This window comes from Phalacrocorax carbo, chromosome 1 (genome assembly GCF_963921805.1).
Source record: "Phalacrocorax carbo chromosome 1, bPhaCar2.1, whole genome shotgun sequence".
NCBI lineage: Eukaryota > Metazoa > Chordata > Aves > Suliformes > Phalacrocoracidae > Phalacrocorax > Phalacrocorax carbo.
In genome coordinates this window covers 97822095-97847949 of record NC_087513.1, presented here as the reverse complement: position 1 = coordinate 97847949, position 25855 = coordinate 97822095, and the positions used below count along the sequence as shown (strand labels likewise).

At 44.9% G+C, this 25855-nt stretch overlaps 1 protein-coding gene across 4 annotated transcripts in view; it reads right to left on the bottom strand.

The window, feature by feature from the left end:
- The window catches only part of PHLDB2 (pleckstrin homology like domain family B member 2), a 128370-nt gene that overhangs the window by 50817 nt on the left and 51698 nt on the right, over positions 1-25855 (bottom strand). For 3 of the 4 annotated variants that reach the window (XM_064468349.1, XM_064468341.1, XM_064468355.1), the window contains exons 3-4: positions 10557-10666; positions 5821-7169 (exon numbers count right to left, since the gene is read on the bottom strand). In XM_064468349.1, the coding sequence (XP_064324419.1) occupies positions 5821-7169; positions 10557-10611 (1404 nt within the window). In that variant the 5' untranslated portion in view covers positions 10612-10666. The remainder of the gene's footprint in view (positions 1-5820; positions 7170-10556; positions 10667-25855) is intronic. The other variant, XM_064468348.1, reaches the window with a different exon arrangement.

The following is a 25855-nucleotide window of genomic DNA, read 5'->3' as shown; positions in this document are numbered from 1 at the left end:
AGTACCATTAGCAAATGGATAACCCCAGACGTCATTAAAAATACAGGTGCAGTCTATCCTTTGTGACCAACACTAACAAGAATTATGGCTAGTCGGTGCAGCCAGGGCTCCCTTTGCCCAAAGAAGAGGCTGTTGCTCTTTTCAGCTACTGAAGAACAGCATGTTTCCACTGTTGCTCTTTAAAAACCTCATGGGCAGGCAAACCACCAGCTTCATAGCAAAAGCTTGAAGCAGCAGCTAGTCAAAAAGAGTGGGGGGGAGAAAGGCAGAAAGACACTGGAACAGAGCAACAGAAACTCCCCAAACTTAATTTCATACAAATACAGTCAGTACCCCATGGACAAGAGGCAAGAGAAAGGCTTCTCTTTCCTGCCTGCATTTCTAAGGAGCTGGTGATTTCGCACCTGTCAGATACCAAGAAGCTTATTTCAAAGCTAGACTTTAACTGGGTCTGAGAACAGCTCGCCAACTGATCTTCCCCTTCCCTCCAGTTTGTACCAGTTTCTTGCTCTAGCTTCATTTATTTTCTAATTTTCAGTCCTTGTTTTGCTATAGTTAGTCTTTTGGCTCTGAGGTTACCACTAGCATCACAGAATTCAGAAAAAGCGCCGTGTTTCACGTCCGTCTCTCACAGGCGATGTGCCGGCAGCCTTTCACAGCAGCGGCACCTGCATGGAGAAGTGCTGCAGAGACCACCTCAGCTCAGAGCAGAGGACTGGGTATAGGGACCAGGCTGGCACGCCTCGTCCTTACCTTCCCAGTACAGGCACAGAAGAAAAAGACTGGTAAAAGCAGGAGAGATCAGTGGCAAGGAGTAGTAGAGCACACTTCCAGGGAGGAACCAAGCAGACGACTTTCTGCAAAATTAGCTCCTATATCTGCAGGCACATATTCGGCTCCTGAGGAAATGCCATCGGCTTCCAAAATAACAGCACTGTTCAGACCAGTGCCCTTTTGCCCCTACTGTACCTACGCAGACACTCCTTTTCAAATCATGCTGAGGGCAGGAGCCTGAAGACTAGAGCTCCAGTGCAATACTTCAGTCCTGTAAAAGAGAATAGCTGTCCTGAAAATTATTTCTTCCTGGCCCATACTGTTCGTTTGCATAAAACATACAGCTTCAGAAATGAAGGATATGTAATCCACACTTTGATTATTAAAGATCCCACAGAAATGTTTTGGAATACAAGTAAAACTGAATGTTCCTGAAAATTTACTGAGTTGTCAGTATTAGTTACATTCTGCAGGGTTTTTATTCCATTATATGGCACTTCTTGATTTACTAAACTAAATTGATGTTAAGTAGCTATTTTGTAACACTGTAGAGACTGCCAAATACTAGTGGTGGGAAAAATTACCTTGATCTAGCCTTTGTCTACTTGGCTGGGGTTCCTGTAAGAGGCAAGTCACTTACACTTTTACATACAGCTTGGGTACTTTATGATTGGAGTGTCTATAAAAAGACACAGTGCCAATATAAATTTATAAAACAGGTATATGACCTTTTTTTCAAGCTGTATGGGAGATTTACACAAGCTTTATCATAAGCACATCTTACTAAACTGTAATGCATCAATGCAAACCGGGCACAGGGATATTCTGTATTATTTCCTACTTGCTGAATAAGCTTAATGACTTAATGAATTAACTCTTCTGACTGTGAAAAAGTGGACCATGGAATAAGCTCCTTGAATTTTATTATTGCTCGTTCAGGCATCGGTCATATAAGCTGAATCTCTCCCAGCACAATTCTTGCATCTAGTAAAACTTCATTAACAAACATGTGTTTACAGATCGGTACAGACAACTGGACTAAGGAAGGTGTCACACAAATACTGCACATGTAATTTTTAAGTACCTACCACCATCTAGAGGAAATAGATTGTACTGCCTAAAAACCAACAGCAGAAAAATCAAGTTCAGTGCTATTCAAATGAGCAGGTATCAAACAAAACAGATGGCCTTAGTATCTATCTGACTATGTTGCCTGTGCTGTTCCACCCCTGACCTCCCCATGGGCTGAAGAGAAAGACTGCCTTTCAGTTCCAGCAGCTACCACAGTTGAGCCTTTATCTCAGATAGGGAAAAAAAAGAGCGACATTTCCTCTTAAAAAAAAAAATAAATTCAATAGCTAACTGAATCTCATTGAATATTCTTAGATCACAGTAATAATTTTTTTCCTTGTTTATAAGGCCCCTGGGCTAGCTTCAGCAATAGCTAACCCTGACTTCTACTTCCATAAAACTTGTATAAACATCCCCACTCCAAGACGCAATGTCCGGTCAGCTGGGCTGGAGAGGAAGCAGAAGCAGACTGTGACCCACCAGCCTGCTGCCTCTGCAAGCTCCAGCAGCAACCTCGCTCCATCCCACCCGCTTCCACAACCCACCACATCCACAGGGATGGCAGCAACAGGAACCCCCCTTCCCCCAGCTCCTCAAGTGGCAGAGGAAGAGGCTGGCACCACCCTTCAGCTAGTTTGGGTGAGGCCCGCCATAAAAGGCAAATCGAGAGAGAGAGAGAGAAACACCAAATCCTACACAAGTACATACGTGTCTTTTCTGTTTGGTGCACGGGAACACATTAAAACTCAGACATTTAAATCATTCAAAAAAACCCGGCAATACTTAGTTTTACTGTTTGCACCATTTTTTAAATTCCCTGTTTATTGCTTTGGGCAATGACAGCAGATCATTTGGTTTCAGACACAGGCCATAGCAGCAGCTCAAAATGCAAACTTTCAGAGGAGCCTCTGTCACTTAAAAAGTGAACTAAGCACAAGTAAAACTCAGAATAATTTATATGGAAAAGAAAAAAGTGACAGTAAACAGAAGAGACCAAGGGCAGATAGTAGGACACGCTGCAATGTGTACATAGGTTTTACTGAAAAAAAAAAAAACCAACAAACAAACAAAAAAAACAACCCAAAGAACCCAGAGGTGAATAGAAGCTAACAAACAACACCCCAAAACTACTCCGTGCCAGCAGGATAGCTACAAAGGCAGTGCTGGTGCAAATGAAGATGCTCTCCACTTCATTAGCTGGGTTGTAGAGCAGTCTAATGCTCTAAAAAGGAGGCTTATGTTCTGATTAAGTTCTCTGAGTAGTCCTACATTTTTCTTCTCTCTACCTTACTTCAAAAACCACAGTATGTAATAATCTAATACTTGTGCAAAGGACTACATTTCCCCTGTGATTTACCTACCAGCCATTCAATCTGGACTTCTACTCAGTGCTGAGAACCCAAAGCACAGAGTTTTGCTATCCATGGGTGCTTGTTTGATTGGGTTTTTTATTCACATCTTCCTCCGCCACCCCAAAAAAAGAGACCTGAACAGACCTGATCTCTAACCTTTGTCCACCTCACATTTCACAAGGGCCAGACAAAACTGCTCTTTGGAAACTGAGGCTGGATATGTAAAGACCCTGTTTGGATAGACCCATCCACTCAGAAGAACAAAAATAAAACAAACAGGACGGGCCCAAATGTACAAAGAGCTGATGTGAGGATTTATTTTATTTTGTTTTTTAGAAAACACAAATATATTCCTTTCCTCTCAGAAATCTTGAAGCCTACTTATGGCATTTTTCAGACCCCCAAACTATCGGAAGAAGGCACTCTCCTGATACTCAACTCTTCCACCAGATAGCTCAAAACAAGGGGGGGAAGTATTGAGCAGGATCCTGAACAGAAGATGAACTCAAGCAGGAAGAAGTTTCTTCACATTCAAATTATATGGAACACACAAAACACTATCTTTTTTCAAAAGCTTTAACACGTTTGGAAAAACAGTTTGCAAATTCTCTTTTTAAAGAATCAGGACTTGACTGAAGTATTGTCCGGCGAGAAAAGAAATAGTGAAGAAAAAACATAGTCACTACATCCAAATATAAAAACAGAACAATTTTTAGCATTACTGAGAACTGAAACAAGCCCATATCTTCAATCCCTCACCACACACACACAAAAAAAAAGCTGGTCTCTTTGAAATACAAACATGCTCTACTACGTTGTCTTTTATGACTTATTATCTCAGGTTTTACAGCATGACTGTCTGGAAAACCCTCTGATAAGAAGTAAACACCACTTTGCGCACACAAAACACTGGGACTAGGGAGAAGACAGCAGATTTCCAAAGGGAGTGGAGGAACAGCAGGGAGAAGGCAGCAGAAGAACGAACCCACCAGCATTTCTGCATATGCTTCCCACTTCATGCACAAGCACAACGTTTCCTAAGCCACCCAGTCATTTCCACTCACTGCTGGCCCTCCTCGTGCCAGGGAGCCTGGCACCTGCTCCTGAGAAGCCACAGCTTCAAGGGGAGCTGGCAGAGGTTTTGGGGGGCAAAGGGGGCAAGGCAGGGACATACACTCCCTGCTGCTCACCGAGGCGGGAGAGGGGCAGTGCCTGCCACCCCCTCACACCTACAGACTCTACAGCCCTGGACTCTACAACTCTACAGCCCTGGCTCTAAGCAGGCAAAGATGAACATTTTCACATCTTGCAAACCAACAGCGTGCATCTTATAGACTACAGTGCTGAGTGGATTAGGGGTGAAAAGGCAGGCTCCTGTCCACGTAACAACAGGTTTCTCGACAACTTGCATCAAGGACACAGGTGAGATGGGAGGGAGACATCTGAACCGGTTACAATCCAGATGAACCTGCTCGCAGGTACGGCTCAAAATGGGAGCAGTGGCCCTGCACAGGTGCCAGGCCATTGCTAGCGGTCCCTGATGGGCAGCCCCTGCTCCCGCATCCCACCTCCCCACAGGTTTTCACCTCACCCCTGTCTGGGAAGTGAACTCCCCTGCAGGCTCGCTGTCTGCATGCAGACTAGAAAGGTATAAGAATATCCTATCCCCATTTTGCTCAAATACATAAATATTTGATTTAAAGCACACAAACGTAAAGTTAACGTCTCAAACCTAAGTCTCAGAAATACAAACTGGCCCATCTAATGACCTCAGTTTCTATGCAGATGATAAAATCAGTATGATATGAACACCTGTTAATAGGGTCAAAGACTCTTGTGCCATTACGAAGATTTTTCAAAGAAATACTAAGTAACCTTTTAGAGACAGTTTCAATAAGAAACTGTTTCAACCAACTTTGTGTGTTCTGAAGACCTTTATTTTTCCTACCCAAAACTTGTTTCAATAATACATAAATTACAGTTTACCATGAAGTTTAATCCCACGCTGAAGCACTATGCACTGCTTTACATTGACTAGACACAAAGAGAGAAACTCTGTCCCCCTCTGCTATTCTCTATTTTGAGAGGGAGGGAAGGAAGGAGGCCTGTATTTTAATGAAAATACTGAGAAGGTAGAAACCACAACCAAGCAGGGAAGGCTCTGATGATGGATGTTGACCCCACACCAATGTATACCTGACTCCGCAGCACACATGGCTGAGCAGCTTATAGCAGAGTGTCATTTTTTTACCCACTTACCATAAAACAGTGCCATCATCTAAAACAAGAAGTGCTGGAACTCTGCAGGGCAATTTGTGGGTTTTATGTACGTACACATTTTAACAGAGCCCACAGGATGACTGAACACAATTTACATGGATTCCAACATTTTTTTTTAAGATGGCTGAATGGTACTGTCTACCCGAGCTGTTAGAGCAGCACGCTATTTAAGCATTAGCTTCATGGACTGCGATAATAAGCAAGGCATCTGAAGCAAGCAATATTTGAATTTCAAAACACAGCATTTTATTCTTTGCTGTACCCTCCTGATGGCTAGATCTGGGATAGACGTTTTGCAAATGCTAACTGCCACAAAAAACTAAGAGGAGGAGGAAAAAATTACCAGCCGTTCCATCTCCTGCTCCCGAAGCCGCTCTTCCCTCTGCCTCCTGTGATAGTCCATGAGGTCTTCTCTTCCCGAAATAGAGCTAATGCTGTTCTTCCGCTCTCGCATGGATGTTTGCAGTGAGTTTGGCGTCTGCCTGTAACTTTCCAGATCTGGGTCGTCAAGTTCCATGGAACTGGTGGAAAGGTTTCTTCGGACAGAGAATGACCTGTCAAAATCCAGTGGGGAGAAAGAACTACTGGGGCTTGTTCCCAAGAGTCCAAGTCTATCGAATTCATCAGAAAGATATGGAGAAGAAGGTGCTAAAAGCATTTTTTTAGCAATTCGAGGGCTTGCAGGAACACTAAGAGTTGAACTGACGTAGGGATTATTCCCAGAGACAGAGTTTGCGTGTGGTGAAACCCCTGAGCTGCAAGAAGAAAAATTCAGGTAATTATCAGCATCTAAAACATTCTGAGGTAGATCTTTTTCTCCAAGTTTTTTCCTTTTAGTATTACCCAGAGAGCTTCTGGGGGGCAAACTTAATGGCATCAGCTGGCTTTCTGTTGATTTATAAAGTCTGGGTAGGGAACGACTGTACATCCCCATATGACTTAGAGATCCACCAGAGTATTTCCTAGGCCGTGAACCCAGAGGCTCCATCATCACATCCTTGTGCTTAACTGGTTTTATGTGAATGGCCAGGCTGTCTTCAGTATTCATCCTCCTGCCTTGCTTTGGGCTAGAAGGCATGCTGGCTGCCCCTGAATTGCTAGCAGGTGAAAACATCAGCTCGTTCCCTGAGCTTCCATTCCACATGGTCAGAAGAGAGCCCGAGATCTTCTTCGTCTCCAGCATTCCTGGGAAGTAGACATTGTCGTACGATTTGTTTTTCTGACTGTACTTCGAATAGTGAAATTTATCTATGTGTCCAAGGGATTTTTCATTTTCTCTGCTGGCATGAATATCAAAGTCTGTCCTTCCTAAACTGTACCCACTGAGGGATGGAGACATGCCTGATACGGAACCCAAATGCTTTACAGAGATGCTTTTGTCTGGAAGATATGGGCTTTCACAGGGGAACTGCTTGCCTCCTTGAATTTTGGTAACAGAGTGTGTGTTTTTAACACCGGAGGAAGGATTAGGTTTAACTGGCATAGGTTGTGAAAGGGTTAAATACGAGCCAGCATAGTCCCCGTTTGTTTTAAATTTGAGACTTGATGAATATTTCTTCGGGTTGAGGTTTTCCATAATATCCTGGAGACCATTTTCAAGGGAATTTGCCACGGAATCCTTTCCCAAACTAGCATTTTGTAATTCCATCTGGTTTTGTGTGTGGCTATACTCTGCCATAATCTTACTGGAATCTGTAAGAAAGAGAAAACAAGAAAAAAAAGGTTTTAGCAAGTAGGTAGCCTCTTGCATATGCATGCCTGCACATTAACTTGAAAAGAACACTTTTTGTAATAATTACTGTGCTTGTAATAAATGTATCTCAGATCATCAAGCAAAGGAGGGGATGCACACCTTCCCCACCCTTTTTTTTTTTTGCAAAAGATGGACGCTAAAAAAGAAGAGGTAGAGGAACATCACCAAAATCATACTACAAATCAATAACAGTTAGAAAGAGGCTAGACTCTTTCTTTGGTGTCCTATCCATCGCATGAGTCTGTGGCTCAGCCTTTACAATCCCAAGCCTCCTAAGATGTCCATGAAGTAAGGAAGCATTGCTGTCCTGATGTTTTACAGCTGAGGAACTGAGGTGCAGTGAGAAGATGCAAAGCAGACAGCAGAGTATAGAACTGAACACAGGTCTCCCAGGGCTAAGTATACAGAATGTAAGATACTGCTCTGGACCACCTCATCTTTTAACCTGTGCAGCTAGTGCACCCAAGCCCCAATACACTAATGAGCTCCATTCAAAGCTCAGTAGGAGTTTGTCACCTTTCTGCTTACCCTGTGGATTGTCATGCAAAGCTTCATGGAAAAGTACAAAACCAAGGCCTGTTTTTCAAGGTGTTTCAGCTCAGTGCTCTTAAAATACAAAGCTGTAACTACATCTGCAAAGAGCAGTTTAGTTAAAAGATAACCTCAAGGACGTAAAATGCTAGGCTCCATGACTTCATTGAAAACAACAACAAAATCGTATGACCATTAAAAACACTGACAGGGGTTTAACGTTCCAGGTCCTAATGCTTGTTGAGAATTATAATTTGTATTCTGGAAGAGGACAATGACCGAAAAAGCCTTTGCTGTGGTGGATGTTATTGTTCAATGATATGTCAAGCTCCAGCCTATAGTTTACAGCCCCACTTTGCCAAAATCAAAGAAACTAATTCAGCTCCTGACCATGTCAGTCACTGATGGAGATAAACAGGACCCCCAGCAGGCTTGCACTTCGACCTCAGCTGATGTAGAAATGGCACCATTAACATTTACAGCAGCTCCTTGTATGTGCTAGGCTGTGCTTTGAACTAATAAGCACTCTGCAGTGTCAGTTCCTGCAGTGTCAGTGAGCGCTGCTTCTGAAAATAAGGGCCAAATCTGGGATTTACTCTTGGTTTGGTCACATTTGACCTGTGACTTCAGCCACCTTGTGAGAAATCTAATCTCAGCCTGTCACTCGGCTGGAAACCTAACATCCAAACAAGTAAAGTACCTTTAAAAATCCTCAGAGGCAATACTTTAATCCTCTTCCAAGTACCACTTCAGACAATTATGTGAACCTAGACACAAAACTTGGATTCCCACCCCTCATCAGAGCTGATGCGATCCGATTGCACTGAGGATCGTTAGGCTCAGATATCTAGTGGAAGGTAGCAATGCATTCTTTGAGCAGGTCCTAGTTGCTCAGACCTTCCTTGCTAACAAGGCAAAAACCTCTGGAATTACTCTCTAGGACATCATTCAATAGACCTCTGTTGCACAGACTTCCTCTAAGCAAACTGTGGTAAGTCTAAATGCGTAACAACACATTCTGCTCAATTTTAAAGGAACAAACCCACAAGTTTAAGAACAAAGGTAACCATCATCAATAATGAAACTGAATAGGCAGAAGATACAAGGAGTCAACATTACGAGGGGTGGGGGGGAATGGGGACAAAACCCAAAACAAACAAACAAAAAAATTCAAACACCCTGAGCATAGTGGACCTGACCAAGCATGTGTTAATTCCAAGCTCTGGTAGTGGCCAGAAACATCAGTTTACAGCTTCAAAACCAAGCCTTGGGTTTACTACTACATGGAATATAATATTTTTATGCTGACTGTGATTTTATTTGCTGTAATTTTAACATATTTGTTGTGACGATACAACTAAGTTGCCTTTGAACCAGTAAGTTCACAGAGCTCTCCATCAAACTATCAGTGCTGTGAGCAGTGAAACCACAGTTTCTTATAATTTGACATTTTACTTGAAATTTTTTAGCTATTTTCACAACTTTTGATCAACACCAGTGATGAAGTTCAAATGAACAAAAGGAGGAATGTGACCCACGTTCAACAGAACTCTTGTCAGGGCAAGACAAAATCATCTGGAAAAGATCAAGTGGTCATCATATTCACTGTGTTATAAGGAAGAACAATAAGATGTAAAAGCTATTTAAGAGCACAGATACAAAGCACAATGTATATTGTATATACCTTGTACACTTAGCCTTCTATTGCGGAACAGAACCTAACTTCCATCCTCATCTCTCTTTCTCCTTCCCGCTTCCAAACGTCTCTTAACATTGAAAGCTAATCTCATATCAAAATTATACTGTTCAAATCATAACTTGAACACAGCTGAAGTTCAAATGCTTTTGCATAAATTCCACTGGCTCCTATATAAATAGCTTAGCAGACATATTAATGGGACATTAATAATTGTTTATTACTCCCTTGCAACACCAGTAAGGCACATTTAATCCTACAAAGACTGGATGCTTTTGCCAAAAAACAAGTTAGCTCATGGAAACTTTCAGGCCTGTTCACCACAGCAATGAAGGGTTCATTGTACTTGAAATCCAAACAAGTACAGTAAGAAAAGGTCATGATACCTTCATGTAGCCACTCAGATTCAGCTTTTCTCTACTATACCTTATGCCAGTTCTTCTGCATTTTTGGTTCCAGCACCACAGCGCCCGCAATCATACGGTTAAATCCCAACTGGACAACAGCGTATGTTTAGCTGAACCATAGCTGCTTCCCACAAACCAGATCTTGCTTGTTTTGTTTATTTTTAGGGTAATGTTTGGGATGAGACTTTATGAATATGCCAGGATGCGTTACATATCCTGGCTGATGCTGCCTTTGGATGCAGCTATAGGTACTGAGGCCGGGAGCTCCGGCTTGTGGCATGTCCTGAACCCATCCTGCATCCAGGCCAGCCCAAGCCTTCACCTCGTAAACTTCAGCATACAGTGTGAGGCTTCTCTGTTTAGCAAAGTATTTGCTGCCTGGAGATACACAGAAGGAAATTCTATTTCCCCCCACCCACCCCTTCTTTCCTTTTCTTCCTTTCCCAAGTTGTTTAGCTGGGGGTCACTGGTATCTATTCCAGCCAGGCATTAAAGTGATGGGGAAGGGCTGGCTGGCTCCAGCGTATCCAGCTGTGGCCTTATTTTGCCTGGTAAATGAGGTTAGATATGGATTAAGAACAGAGCACTGATCTTATCCATGCATCAGCAGAAATAAAGGACCAAAATCAATAACGAATTCTGAAAGTTCTCAGTACATTTACAAAGAAACTTCACTTTTATTAGCTGATTACCTGATCCAACATTCTGAAAGGAGGAGAGGTTACTTCTGTTCGGCATCATATTCATCTTCTACAGGATGGTTAAAACAATGCTAATTTGAGTTAACTAGGTAAATTTTGACCTGCAAATAAAGTAACAAAAGAAAAAAATGCCGTGTTAAGAAGTGTATTCTAAGAATATTTTTGAAGTGTATAATATAGACCAAAATTGGCTTTTCTTATAGTAAAATTTCCAGAGACAACTCAAAAAGAAATACGTTAAAAGGTATTTGGAAAGGGCACTTCATGTTTAATGTGAAGACTAAAAAAAACCCCACAACCATCTGCTGTTGTTCTATCAGTTTTAAAGTCCATATAATTTAATAATCAGCTATTATCTATGATCCTGACTCTGTGCAGGCTGTTACTAGTCACAGCTCCTGAGTACTGTCTGCGACCCTGTGGCTTCCTTACGAAATCATAAAATCTTCAGCAGAAAAGTCCAACCTTGTTATTTTTGAAAGCCCATAGCCCAATTTCAGCCCACACAACACCAGCATCCTGCAGTCACGAAGAAACCTATGCAAAAACAGGTATGCGATCCAAAACACAGAAAGTGTTTTGGCATGCAATGATTTCTGAAGCTCCCAAGAAGCCAGACTAGGAATGCAAAGAGATTCTTTAAAGTTTATTTAAAAAAAAATACAGAAAACCTGATATGGCTACAAGAGAGACTTGGCTTAAAAGAAATGTCGAAATTAAATCCCAGCCACTAAAGACTAAAATTAAATCTAAATCCAAATAGAAGATCTCTAGTGAGTTGCTCTATTAAAACATTTATCTTTTATACACACATCTGTTTTTAAAAGGTCAACAAAAAAGCTTTAAAGAAATGGCATCAAGTGACAAAAGTAATGGTGACCATCTGTAAGTCCTCTGGGCTTTAACTCTGGGCAAGCCAATAGAAATGTGGCAGAAAAACAAGTGAAGAATGGAGACAGATGTCTGGGGCTGTCTAGAGACGAGCCACCTATTTAATTAACCGCAGTCATCACAGCCGCAATGTTTCAGGTCTCAGTTGCACAGACTTTCCGTGCCATGCTTTTTCATCTTATTCTCCTGGGAGGGCAGCCCTGGGAGAAGGGATCTGGCTGCTAATCCCTGCAGAGGGCAGCTCCTTTGCCGTGACCTCTGGCTTCTCCCTCACCTGCTCCCTGCAAGGTGCTCTCTAACAGGGGGGCAGGCCCTGTCCCTCCCCTCTGCTCCCCCAGGAATCCCCTGCGCCGGTCTCGCTTCACAGTGCTTTTTCTTTCTGCAGAGGTCATTTCTCACTCCCAAGCAGAGAGTTTCCACCCCTTCAGGCACCTCTGCCCCCCACTCACCGCGAGATGGGCTTCACCCTGACAGCCTCCTCCAAGAGCACGCAATGTACCGTCCCCCAGAAACGGTGCTGCTCTCCCAGGAGCCAGGGTGAGAAAGGAGACCTTCAGAGTGCCGCACCTCCTGGGGGGATCTCACCCGCCATGTCTGCCCTCTCCAGCACCACAGGACTGAGGTCCTCCAGAGCAGATAGGGGGAAATAGCCTGGACAGCAGATAGCTTTTCAACCCAAGTTTCATGCTCAACAGGTTTTTTTTGTTGACATGAAACATTTACCATCCTTTTCACCCCACTGGGGTCTTCCACCCCACAGAAAGACTCCTTCCCTAATTCCTTCCAGGTTGCCTCGCATCCTCCAAGCTCGAAGCCTGAGTAGATTCCCAGGTGCCTTCCTTGCCAGGAGAGGGGCTGGGGGCTGCCTGCGGACCCCTCGGCAGGGCTGCGGGCTGACAGGCAGCTGGCCCCGGCAAGAGTTAACAGCGGTTCTCCCACTTGTCAAACTGGCTCTCTGCCTTTTGCCTGCCTATGAAAGGTGAAGGACTGGGACAGAAATCCTGCTAAAACTGCCGCTATGTTGCTTTCTTGGCATATCGCTTGTGTAATCTCTATTAAGAATACTGCACTTCAAACGCAGAGCTCCCCAGAGAAGAACCAAAAATGTAACTTTTCAGGACATGTTCAACTTGACACAGAAAACTAGCAACTCTCAACATTCCACACTGTTCTGTAATATAATTATATAATCAAACAGACAATTAAAATATGGATGACTTGGAATTAAAAAGACAGAAGAAAGGGTTGATTTAAAAGACAGGAAAATGTATAATTTGATTTCCTGTGTCTCTAATGTTGCTGCTTTATGGTTAAAATCATTGGTAAGGTCACCAAAAAACCCATCTTTTCTATCTCATAAGATGATGGCTACCACTTAATCAATGTTACAAACATTAAGGAGAGAACAGCTGAGAGGGAAGGATTTCTATGTAATTGAAAAGTCAATCTTCAGTTCACTTTGGTGAATACCTGCGTGTGCTAATAGCTGAAAGGAAAAAAGTCTCTTTTTTACAGTTAAATATTTATATTTTTTCAGTTCAAGTTTGAGAACTCATTACGGATCTCTCTTCTTAGAGGATGAGAGATCAAGAAGTCATCACATAGCAATAATTGGTTTTTCGGGGGGAAGAACTTTCTAAAACTCTCCACTGTGAACATAAACAAGAAACAATTAATGACTTAATTAGCTAAGTAAATTAACGGTTCAAAATCCACAGTTTATCTGCTCTCATGAAATCATATTATTTCAGACGAGGGTTATCCAGGGCCTCCTCCAACAGCCAGTGAGGCTGACTCTCGTTACAGAGCACATGCCGCACTCTGCCTTGGCTGGAACGAAGCAAAATGATTTCATCTGGGATTTATAAAGTCATCTGAAGTGAATGTATCCAGCATTACCAATCATGTTTCATCTCTACAGTGCCCAAGCCAAATTAAGTTCTGTTTCACTAACGACCAGAAGAAACAGTGATTCACGACTCAAACAGGCGGCGAGTCAAACAAAGGAGTCCAGTTTTAAGATATTATAACACAGTGTGGCTTTACAGTACAAACTCCTTTCCCTTGGTGTAGGAGCCTAGAGCTGCAGCTCAACCAAGCCGCAGGTACAGCTCTACCCAGCATTTAGTCCACAGATTTAGGGTGGCTTTTTCTCAGCACACGGTTTCTCTCCCCTTCCTTTACTTCTGCCTGGGCTCATACCCAACTCCTGTTAGCAGAGTCTGCTATGGCACCCACTTTACTCTTACATTACCAACCAAGTGGGTCACAATGCCTCAGGCATTGCTTAAGTGTTCCTCTGACTGAAAATAAACAGTCAGTTTTAAACAAAGCTCTCAAATTTGGCCATCTGTCCTTTAAGGCTTTTCTGCTCTTCATTGTTCCTTCATTTTCGGTTTCTCTCAGAACGTTACCAGTGGTTCCCAGCAGCTCCTGTCCCCTCTCCTGTCTCTGACACTTCTCTGCATTAACTCCTACAGCAGTGTACAGCCACCCACGCAAAACAGACGAAACCCCAAGTAATGGAGGGCAAGGACAAAAACCCACCATCCACACATCATCATTAGAGTTTAATTTGTTCTGAAACAAGGCGGCTTTAAAATGATAAGGGTCTGCTTTAACTGTTCCAGTAAAACACACACTGTTTTGGAAAAAAGCAAGCCTCATAAATTTTTACACCCTGAAAAAAATCTGGTGAACAAGCGCTGACGACTTCAGTGCCCGGAGATTTAACTTTCCCACAGTATAGCACACCCAAGTGCATAAACAGACCACTCCATTACCAGGTCGATTTAACTTTTTTCCTCCATAATCTGAGGACAATGTACTTGCTCCTGATTAAATCAAGCCTGTTTGTTTTCCCCTGACTTTGTTTGTTTACAAACAAAAGTCTTGACAGGCTCAAACTGATAGCAAAGTAAAACCCACCGGGAACTATAGTTTACCTCCAAAAACACTTAAGTGTAAATCCATATTTCCCAGCCCCTTAAAGCCTCCTGTCAGACTAAAACAATATATTCACAGAAAGGCACCCACATAATTTGGTGGAGGTTCTGTACCCACAAACTAGCGAATGGACACATCCTTAAGAGAGCACAACCATCCCTGCCAAAAACTGGGCAAGTCGGCAAGGCCATTATCTAAAGGTCACCTTAAACATTCTTCTTCATTTCCTCCTCCTCCTCCCCCACAACAGAATATACTAGACCCTAAGCTACAGCTGATTTCCTGCCAGCATAGCCCTGAGGTCTGCTCGGTCCCCGGCTTTTCATGGTATAGGTCCTGCAATACATTGGTCCCTGCAGTGCAGGAGAGCACACAGTCTGGTTAAAGGCAGAGGGTGTTTTAGTTCCCAAAGCTCACAGCTTGGCACCTTCACCAGCACTAAATAAATTAAAAATCAAATATCTGTGAATCAGATTTGACTAAGTCACTCCCTTGTAATCCTGCAGGTTTCCGATGTGGAAAAGGGAGCGGCAGAGGAAGTTGCTTTTACGGCTTATCTCTTCCTCTGAGAAATTATTGTGTTGGATATTGAAGAAGCAGCAGAAAAAGGGCAATGCAACAACAACAGAAAATATCCTAAATAACTTTATTCCCCTCATAAGCCACATCTATTTTACTGGAATAACTAACCCAGCTACTCAAAAAATTGCACCCAAATATGACATTTTTGACTATTCTGTCCTACTGTATAAGCGTGACTCTCTCCTACTTGATAAGGACTGATGTTGTAGGCATTGTCAAATCAATTGCTCTTTCCAGTAGACGGAAACCACGTAATCATTTTAATCAGGTCATGACAACTGACAATTTTAAATGCGCATCAAAAATGAAAACATTCGTTACTGTGTAAATACTCTAGTTTGGTGGCTACAAATTGAGATTTAAACCATTGACATAAGAGACACTGACTGCTAAGTGTGTCCAAACAAAAATGACAGCAAAAATGTTGAAGCTTTATGATTCTTGTGCCATAATAGCTACTCTTACCTGAAACTGGAGCTGTTGAAGTACACATTTCAATGAATGTCTCATGCCTACATATATGGTAGGACAAGAGATTAGACCACTTACTCAAACCGCATTATTTTAGTACACATTACTGCCTCCTCCTTGTATTTTGCAGTCACACTGTTTCATCTGGACTAGTTCACTGAGATAAGTTATGATGAGAAGGCCAGTTAATTCTTTTCTGCCCAAACAAAAGCCACCGACAGGCAGAAACACATGAGAAGAGATTTCTCTTAAAACAATTAACTCCTTTCTTCATGGAGAAAAACAGGGCGGGCAGAGGACAAGCCAACCTCACGCCATACTCCTCTTCTGTCTTGGAACCTCTCTGGTAGTTAAGCTTAAGAGTCCATTATCTGACCCAATGACTGATTCATCTCACACCAGTAATGGTGAGCTCCCTGGTATTATTCTGACGCTATTTCATTATCTCCTCTCCTATGAAAAATTTCAGTGTGCTCAAAAGATTTGCAAATCGAGACTTAAAAAATTCACACAGATATGCCACATAGAAAGCTCTTCTGGTGGCTGATGGACTGTGATCGCTTATATCTCATGCAGACTGACAAAACCCAAAACAAACAATGTGGCTGGTGTAGTAATAAATGTACATAAATATTCTAGACCAATATAATTCTCACTCCTGAAATCTAAAATTTCAGGAAGGGGATTGAGTGAAAAACAATTATAAATCCACATTCATACTGTACAGGAGCAGAAATTCTCACTGTGCAAGATCGAAAAGACCCTAAAGAAAAGTTTCTTGCCCCTAGGATACCCCTAACAAATTCAATGAGAGCTTGCCATACACAGCAGGTAGGTAAGTCCCTGAAAATCTAAGCAGCTAGAAAAACTAATCAGAACAGCTTCAAGGATCACCTACTCCCTTTTTCTTTTTTTGGCTTTCTTGGATGTCCTTACCATTTTTTTCCTGTCTATTGCATTCTCCCACTCTCTCAGGCAACCTTTGCCCACGATCTGCTTTCCTCTGTGCTGATTTCTTTCACTGCCACTTTGTGCCTGTCACTTCCTTTTGTTAATCAGTTCCCTCCAGTGCCCACTTATTCTGACAGTTTCTGTCTCTCTTATTTCGCTTGTCCATTTCTCCTCAATTTGCCTCCTTCCCAAGATGCTTGCCCCATATTTCCAAACGTCCCCTCTAGCTCTTTAATGCTTCTTCATCTTCCAGCGCTCTCAGGGCAGCAAGCATGCCCCCAGACTAAATGCTTCTCATCACACTTGCTTGGCAAACCACATCATGACAGCGACAGCTCAGGCGGCACCCACCGTGGCTGTTGTGCTACCGAGCCATGGGCCTGCCTGCACAAATACAGGGCAGCATTTATGAGCACATCCCAGGACTGCCTTCCCCCAGGCAAGAAATATAGGTATCATACCTGCAGTTAAACCTTTTAATATAATTAAGGAAGTTAAATAAAACGGTTCACTTAAAAACTGATCCCACCTGCGTGACATTTGAGTACGACAAAACAAGCCTGGTCCCATTTACAGAGTTCACTCCTACATTGTGGTCTCTGGAGGACCTTCTACAGGGGAAAGCTCCCCTTGGATTTCCGTGGCCTCCTGAATGTGCCCCACTGGTCTAAAACAAAACCTAAATGAACAGCATTGGCTCTGAACACCTGAAACAGAGAATCTTGTTATAGCTGTTTAGTTAATTCAATGGGAAGCACTGTTTGCTATACTGGCAGTTGCTACACACCAAAATTAACTGCTTAACAAATGAAAATGGAGAGAATACAGTCCACGTGCAGTGCACAGAGCATTAATTCCTTCATAAACAATCCCCCCACCCACTTTCATTATTTCAGCTTTCCTCTGGATCTTCAAACACAAAAGACAGACAAGATCTTCCCATCCAAACCCCTTTTTCCCTTCTGACCCAACTCCAGCCTCAAAGTAGACCTGCAATCTTTACGTCATCCATCCTCTGCTTCCTATCTAAAACCAAAATACTCCAAATTTTTCATGACAGACTTTGTTCCTTCCGAACAATGGTCAACTGGTGTCTTTGCATGCTTTGAAGGAGCTGGTTGCTAACTGTATCTGATAAGTACAGAGGGTAACCGGTATGAAAAAAATGGGAAAAATGACTACTCTTCCTGTCCTGGTTGCCGCCACAGATTTCCACTCCCTCAGTAAAAACATGGACTCACAGAAGAGTCAATTTAGCATTTGTCAAAATGGAAGGGAAATAAATTTCTGGTGTGGAAAAGAAACTGTGTAAAAAAAACCCCAAAAACGGTACTATTGGGTCTGGAAATGTAAAGGTGTTACTATGGGGCTGCCGTAAAAGTACCTCTTTTTCTGTCACCTCTTAGTTCAGCCTACCCCTCCCCTTGACGGCAACGGTAGGCACTCTTCCATCTTTTGATTACTTCACCTCCTTTCTCTCCTACATTGCTTCCTTCTGCTCTAGGAAAGCAAGCCCATCCTCACCCTTTGCGATTCCTTTTGGCGCTACCATGCCTCACCTCCTCCCGTCTCTCTTCCGCTCCCGAGGTAACACCTTATCTTTGGGGACCTTCTCTATGAGAACATAGAGGAAGGAAAAATTGAGAAGTTCACCAAACGTAAGAACTTGCAAACCTACGTCTCTCATCTCCCTCTTCCCCCCGAAGAGTGGGAATGCGTGACACAAAAATGAAACATTCACAATGTTCCGGCTGGCAACGTGTCCACCCAGCTGCCCTAGAGATGCAGACGTAGAGGGATTCGAGAGTCAAGGTGCACAGACAAGATGACACATTGACAAGATGAGCATTTGGGGGAAAAGGAACTGGTGACAAAAGCCATGTGTTTAAGATCACACAAGCACTCAGAGGCAGGAGCAGAAAGCCCATCTCTCGAGCCTTTATGTAAGCACAGCCGGTCTATTTACACTTCTGCACATGGGGAAATTCCTCAGGCAGCTTTGGGGCAAGAGGAGAAAGAGCAGGGACTGTTACTTTCCAGGCTGTTTCTCCTTTTGCTGGTGGGCAGCAGGTAGCCTTCCGAAAAGCCTCTGATCTCCCGGCTGAATTCCCCACGGAGCGTGCGGCTCCGGGCATCCCCGAAGCACACCCTGGCCCCGGCTGCTGACAGGGCTATGCGAGGGGTGACTTAGGACCTCTTAAATCTTGTCTGGGGAGACGGAGCCCCAAACCCTTGACTTCCGTAAGCCAATCGGACAGAATGCCAGATTCCTGTTCCTGAACTCCTCCAGCGACGCCGAGCCGGCATCCGTCACCGGCTCAGCCCCGGGAGAATCCCGTCTCCGCTGGGCACAGCAGCCTTCGCACAGCCGCAGGAGGCTTTAAAAGCCACCAGCCTAACAAAGAAGCGCGGACAAAGAGCCCTGTCCTGCTGCGTCTTTCCCTCCACCAGGTAGATCACTGACGATGGAAAACCGAACCAAGCCAAGCCCCGCCGTTCCTCCCTCGCCTCCTCGGCCCACGGACGCGCGGGGAGAGACGCCCCCGCCCGGGGCAGAGGCTTTGTTCGCCGGCGGGGACGCGGCAGCGCCCGCCAGCACCGGGGCGGGCGCGGGGGGAAACACCCGGACAAAGAGGGGACTGGCGCCGAAAGGGGCACGGGGGAGCCCCGTCCCTTTTAGCCGCAAGGTCTCCGCCGAGCCGGGCGGCAAGGGGGGCTTAGAAGCAGGAGGGGGCGGAGGGGGTTGGCACAAACTCCCTCAAAAGTGGCCAAAACCCGGGGACAGCTGTGAGCAGCTGAGCCGGCGTCAGCCCGGGCTCTGCGCGCCTGGAAGGGACCGTCTCCCCATCCCCGCCAGCAGCCCCGCAGGGCTCTGCCGCCGGGAGCGGTGCCGCCGCGGCCCGGGAGCGCTACACCCACCCCGCGGGACGGTGCTTCCCCCGGCCCCGCACTCACCGCCGCCGCTGCCCCCCGCGCATCCCGCTGCCCGGCCGCCACCGCCTCCCTCCCGCCGCCGCCGCCGCCGCCGCCGGGAGCCGCCCCCAGCGCGGCAGCCAGCGCCGCCCCGCGCAGGGGCGCGGCCGCCCCTCGGCGGGGCTGGGGCGCGGGGCACCCCCGCGGGGCGGAATGGTTCGCTCCCCCTCAGGCTGGGGTGTCGGGAGCAGGGCGGCCGAAGGGGAGCTGAACGGGGGGACGGGGGTCGGAAGGTGGACGGGGGAAAGGGGGCGCAGACATACCCAATAGCGCTGCGGGGGTGGGTCGGCCGAGGGGGCGGTGGGGCCTTTACGGGGCCGCCGCGGGGACAGCCGGCGGAGGGGCTGCCACGGCCGCCTCACGACCCATAAATACGAACCGCCAGGCAATTTCCTGCCCGCGAGATTAGCTGAGCAAACAGGGCGGCCCTGTGAGGACGCGGGCCCGGTTTTCCTTGCCTGGGGCTGGGGGTGCGTTTACCTGCGCCCTCCCTCCTCCTCCTCATCATCATCCACGGGGAGCCGTGTTGGAGGGGGGCTGCCCTGCGGCCTCCCAACTCCGAGGGGAGCTGTGCTGCCTCCGTGTCCTGGTGGGGTGTCCCCACCGCTCACCCCAGCCCCAGGGTCACACCCTCCTGCCGCCCGCCAGAAGCCTTCCGGTGACTTAGTCTTCAATGAAAAAAAATTACACGTGCCTTTATGTGTGTAAACGTGTATATATATAGGTGCACGCACACACACAGGGCCCCCAGAAGACCCCTGTCCGGGTCCCGTGCGTCAGCGAAGGATGCACACAGGTGGCAGCTGCCACCACCAGCATTTTGCTGTCCCAAAGTGGGGAGCAGGCCGGTGAGCCAGGCCAGGCCTCGCTGGCAGGGCTTTCAAACCAAAGCAAGCATACAAACCAAGGCCACTGCAGCAAAGCATATTTGCCTGAGCAGCACGCCTCCCTTATCCCGTGTTTGACGAGTGGTTTGGGGTGCCGATCCAGACGCCTTCAGAGGTCCCTGCTCAGGAGGCTGCTCGGTGACAGGGGCAGCGAGGCTAACGTCTGGTTTGCAGATGTTACCAAGGAAAACAAAAAGGGTGAAGATCCTTGGGAGAGGTGTCATTCCGCTCCAGGGATCGGTGGGTGCTGGGAGCCCAGGGCGTATAACGAACCTTTGCTTTCCGAGTGTACGTATGGTGTCAGCTTGGTAAGGAAAACTCCAGCGATGAGAGATGTGAGCCAGCCTGGAGGACTGTGCTCAGGGCAGCCAGCCAGAGTATCCTGCATAGCGATCTTGTTTCATGCTGTGTGGCCCCATCACTCTACCTTCCCCCGTTTGTTTTCCAAGGAGGAAATTCGGGGATCGCAGTGTGTACCTGCTGTGCAGGGGTCCTGCGGGATGAGTTGAAGCTCACATGGCATTTGGCAGATGTAAACTGCTACCGTGGTTGCTGACGGTTCCCATCCACCATGGGGAAATGGGGTTCGTTGGGATCCGGTTCCTGCCTTGCATATTCCAGGGGATATTTTACTTGGCTAAAACTGTACCACAATATAAACTTTGTAATAACTGATTAAAATCTGGAATCCATAAAGTAACACCCACAGTACCAGATAATATAAAAAAGAGAAATGGCCTTGGCTGTCCTGGTGTCCTAGTTCACGTATAAAAAGATAAGCTTTTGAGACTAGTTACTCAGTTACTTTAGGCCAGAACCTAGATAAGCTCCTCTTATGTGATGCCTCCACAAACGTCCAAGTGCTTCATTTACTACTAGTGTTGAACCTGGCTCTTCTGCTTTGTTCACTGAACAAGCAAGGAGTACACGCAGTTAAAAATGTAAAGTCATATAGGTGTAAGGAACACATTAAGGACATGCTCACAGCTGGAAGAGACGAGAATGACTTTTAACCCTGCCACAGCCAGAGCCAAAAGCAGCCAGACTTCCCTTCATCTCACGTGATCTTCCTTTTAAGTGGGAAAACTGTAAGTAATAGTCTGGAAAAATCTCCCCAGGGAAAATGATGCCTAGTAGTACTGAAAGGAGTAACTCTGCATTTGCAGTTAAACTGTTACTCTGAAGGACTTTCGATATGCCAGCTGAAATGTTCCTGTAGTTAGTTCCTATGCAGGAGGTGAAGTGGCAGCAAAGCTGGATCAGGGAGAACATGTATTTCCCTTCATACGTGTGTGCTGGGAAAATTTTATCCGACTCAGCATCATCTGTTTCTTGGCAGTGAAGGAGAGAAAAATAAGGAATAAAGCTTATTTCTGAAATAACAAGAGGTACTCAAAACCAGCCATAGCTGAGGTCCTAAAATAGCTTGATAAGTTGGAATGTCTAGCAGGCAAGGGTCTGGGAATTTAAAAACCAAAAAAAAATAGCTCTCTTGGACATTTTATGAGTAGGAAATTCTTAAAAATTAGCAAACAAGTGAGAACTCCAAGAACTAAAGAGCTGAAAATTCTTGCTGGAACAAAAACAACAATACTGCTATTAAAGAAAGTAACGAAAAAGGGGTATGGAAACTTGCACGAGAGCTACAAGTCTTAGATGGGTTCAGCAGTCCACCTAGCTAGCTTTAACTGTTTTCAAGGCAGTTGCATGGCTACGTCAACTGTATTGCATATCACAGCGGCTTTTAAAATCCTCCGCCCCTGAGTATACATGCATGCCCAATAAAAGTTTAGTTTCCATGGTAATTCATGTAAGTAGAAATCAAACGTTGGAATGTTTGCAAAAAGTATGCTTTAATCAGGAGCATTGAAAATGGCAACAAAATACTTCAGTGCCATGCTTCTGTAACAGGGAAGGACAGATCTCTTCAGCCGGTTCCGAACTGAAGCAACCTGAGAGCAGGCACCCGCAACCACAACCTCTGCATTACCTGGTCCCTCACCTTTACAGATTTTATCCACATCAGGTGTGGACGTGACTGCATTTCTGTCAAATTAGCCAGAGCCCACAGTGGGGAGTTGGTTTGGGCTTTATGCCACCTGCAGGAGGAGACACAATACCCAGCCTGAGGAAGTCGGTTGAGATAAAGCTATCCATTGGTGACCGGGTCTGGTTACACCCAGTCTTTATTTTGATGGCAAAACTGGTCTGGTTTCTTCCCTTTCCTGCCTAAACTACTCATTTGAATTCCCAATCTATAGTCTGTGACCTTCTTTGGTGGGCTGACTCAGTTATTTGTGAAAACCAGATCAAGAAAATTATCCAGGTGAAACCTCTTCCTTCCCTGCACTTCTCCCCCTTCTGAAAAAGGTCTTACAAGTAGTTGAGTTGTCAATGAGAAGAGGAACAACATAGATATGAGCAGCTGTGCTTGAGACCAAGCCTGTTTCTTGAACTGGCGTCACCAATAGATTATTAAATTGCACCCTTTTTGAACAAACATGTGGCAACAAATGAGGTTGTAAGGATTCAGAGCTTTGCAGCATTTACCCAGAATGTTTTGAACCACTGCCTCAGTGAAGAAACCCAGCTGTTGCTTGCCGTTGCAGAATAAAACTACACAATTGTTTATAGCTTGAAAATAATAACAATGGTCACAACCAGAACTTCTGGTGAAATTTCAAAGCAAGCGGTGATTCTTCTGTTGTAACTTCATCAAAGACAGTTTGGGGCTGGATTCTAGGTACTGAAAGAAGCTTGGTTTTTAAGACTTATTGGGAATCTCTGCAAAATAAAAAGGCAGCCTGTAGCGTGACTGCATTCATCAGTACTGTTCCAGTGGAAAAAATCATGCCCAGTGGTTATACTGGTTGTCCAAGTTAAAATCTAAAAACCTGTTAATGCAGCACACAGTAGAGAGGTATATCGAACAATAAAACAAGGTAAGCTGAGGTTCAACCAGTGGAATGTTCTTGTGACTCGGCCTGAAACTTTCTTAAATTGTCACACAAGAGCTATCATGAAGAAACTGCCTGGGGAAAATAAGTTACATGAGTAATCAAATCTCATGCTCCAGGACACAAGTCAATTGCTGGAAGGGTCAAGAAAGGAATTTCCTCACTCTCTTCCTTTGCACAGTTGTACACAATTAACTAGGTTGTAATTGCAAGGCAAGAAAGTGGTTAGGTTTTGCATTCCTCTGAATCATCAGGTGCTGGCTGCTTTTGAGGCTGAATTCAGAGCTTAAGGGATGGGTCTGGTATGGTGGGTTTTGTTGCACTTTGGTGAGGCTTTGCCTAGCTTTGCAGTGCAGTTGTGAGGTCTGATCCTCCTTCGATGCTGACTGCTTAGCTCAGAGCATGGCTGCATTGCAGAACTACCATTAAAGTGAGGACTCGACTGATTTAGGTGGTTACTTTTCTGTTAATAATAAGTAGTTACCTTAAAAATGTCTCTATCAATAAACTGCACAACTCATGATGACTCATTTAAGAACTAGCAATGTTGTAACCATAATGGCCTAAAGATATAAACAAGACAAGATTTGTTGGAAAGGTATCCACTTTTATTAAAGCAACTAGACCATTTGCTGCACTAAAAGATCATGCTATATCTTCTTTAAATAGAACATTTTAGTAATCAAAAGGATTTTTGCTAACAGAGGCCAGACATTACTCTGCTTCAAATCACAAGAGCTCTACCCTGTTAGCTTGTGTGTGGCTATCTGTCTTTGCAGCTGATTAATTGCTTCCCTTTGCCAGAATCAGCATGCTTCTGTGCATGGGGGTGGCTTAGGGCTTAATTAGCCAACTCTGATACTACAGCTAAGCTCACTACAGCGTTACTAAAGTTTTTCTGTACACAAGTACACTTTTGATATATGATCTATGAGCAAACATGTTGAAAACTCCAAGTACTAGGTCCACAGGCAAAACCTTGGTCCATGCTCCTCACAGATGTTAAGTCAGTAGGCAAATGGTTGGCAGAAGACGTGGTGCAATTGCCACAGCTACGCCGGTTTACGATTATAGTCACAGATTAGGGCAGCAACTCATTTTGTACTCAGTGGATGGATACAAGGGTATCTTCATCCTACAGCTGCCCCTTCTTGACTTTTACCCAGTGAGCAATAGGCTGATTCATAAGTTCCTATATACACCTTAGTTTGGGGCCTTACGATTTACCTCTGATGCCGAGCCAGGAAAGGCTTTCTGTTCTCCTTTGGCCTCTGTCAAATCTGGGTGCAGAAGTCTTTTACATATCTAACAATGTGGTAGGTCACATCAGTGCGACAGTACCTTCTTTAGTGGGAAATTAGAAGACATCTAGAAGCGTTTAAGCTGCTTGTCCAAGGTTATACAAGAAATCTCAGCAGGAGCAAGGCATGGAATGCAAGAACCCAAGATAATACCTTAATTTCACAGTTAACCTGTGTAAAGATAGATCTCTGTGTTGAAATACGTACTCATTTGGTTTCTTCGTCCTGCAAAAAATATTCTTTCCCTTCAGGTGAAACTCAATTAATTAGTACAGAGTCAAAAGGGGTAAAACAATGCATTTCTACCAAAAGGAAGGATGCTTGCCAAAACTTACTTCATTCTGTTCGGAGTCATTTGGGCTGGAATTGATGTAGTGGCTTTCATAAAGGGAAAAGCTCTGCCTAACAAAGTTGAGTTAAAATATGTCCTGACAACTGATTAATGAAGCTGCCTTTGCTGACAAGTTTTTGTATGTGCGTTGAGAAGGGTTGTAGAGGGATTTTTTTCTCAGCAGATGGCCCCCAAATGTGGAATTAAGTCCCATTAGCAGCACAAAGGATGACACAGTGTTGCTACTACTTTCCTGCACTAACGGGCAGAATAAGATGCAGAGATATATTTTAGTTGCAGCTTTCTGGGGGTTTTCTCCAAATAGGGGCGGGATGAAAAGCAATTGAAAAATATAAATTATAACCGTTTTCTTCCTATATAGCCCTTACTCAAAGCTGCCTTACATGCTTAGACAAAATATACAACCCTTGAAGATAAACGTAATGAAGATGCACTAATGCCCAATGCAAAATCGATCTAAACCAAAATAGTAGTCAAGTTACAACCCTCCCCACCGCACTTGCACCCCCTTCAACAAAATCCTAACGATATAGCAGGGTAGGGGAGAAGGTCGCAGAATCAAATACTTTTGGGTCCTGTCAGAGAGTGCAGGGGAAGGGGGTCAGAGAGGTAGGCCAGCATCTCCCTGCAGGTTTTTAGCTGATGGGTGCTGTAGGAACCTGGCTTCTGAGGCCAGGGCAGCTTCTGTGCCAGACAGCTTGTTGGCGTGCAAGGCACGATATGGCATATACACCTCACATATGCCCAGTGCCAGATGAATCCGTATCCTGTTCTGCCCTTTCCTCTTTATGTCAGGCCCATTTTGGATTACCCTGGGGAAAAATGGGGGACCATCCTACTGGTAATGCTGTTTCCCTGTGCCCACTGTTGGGTATGCCCACCTTCGTCAGGGCATCTGTCAGCATGCCAGTAATAGGATTGGCCTCTAGCAGGCAGGGCAGGGGGTGAAACTGTGGGAGAGTTCTGGGCGACCTCGCCT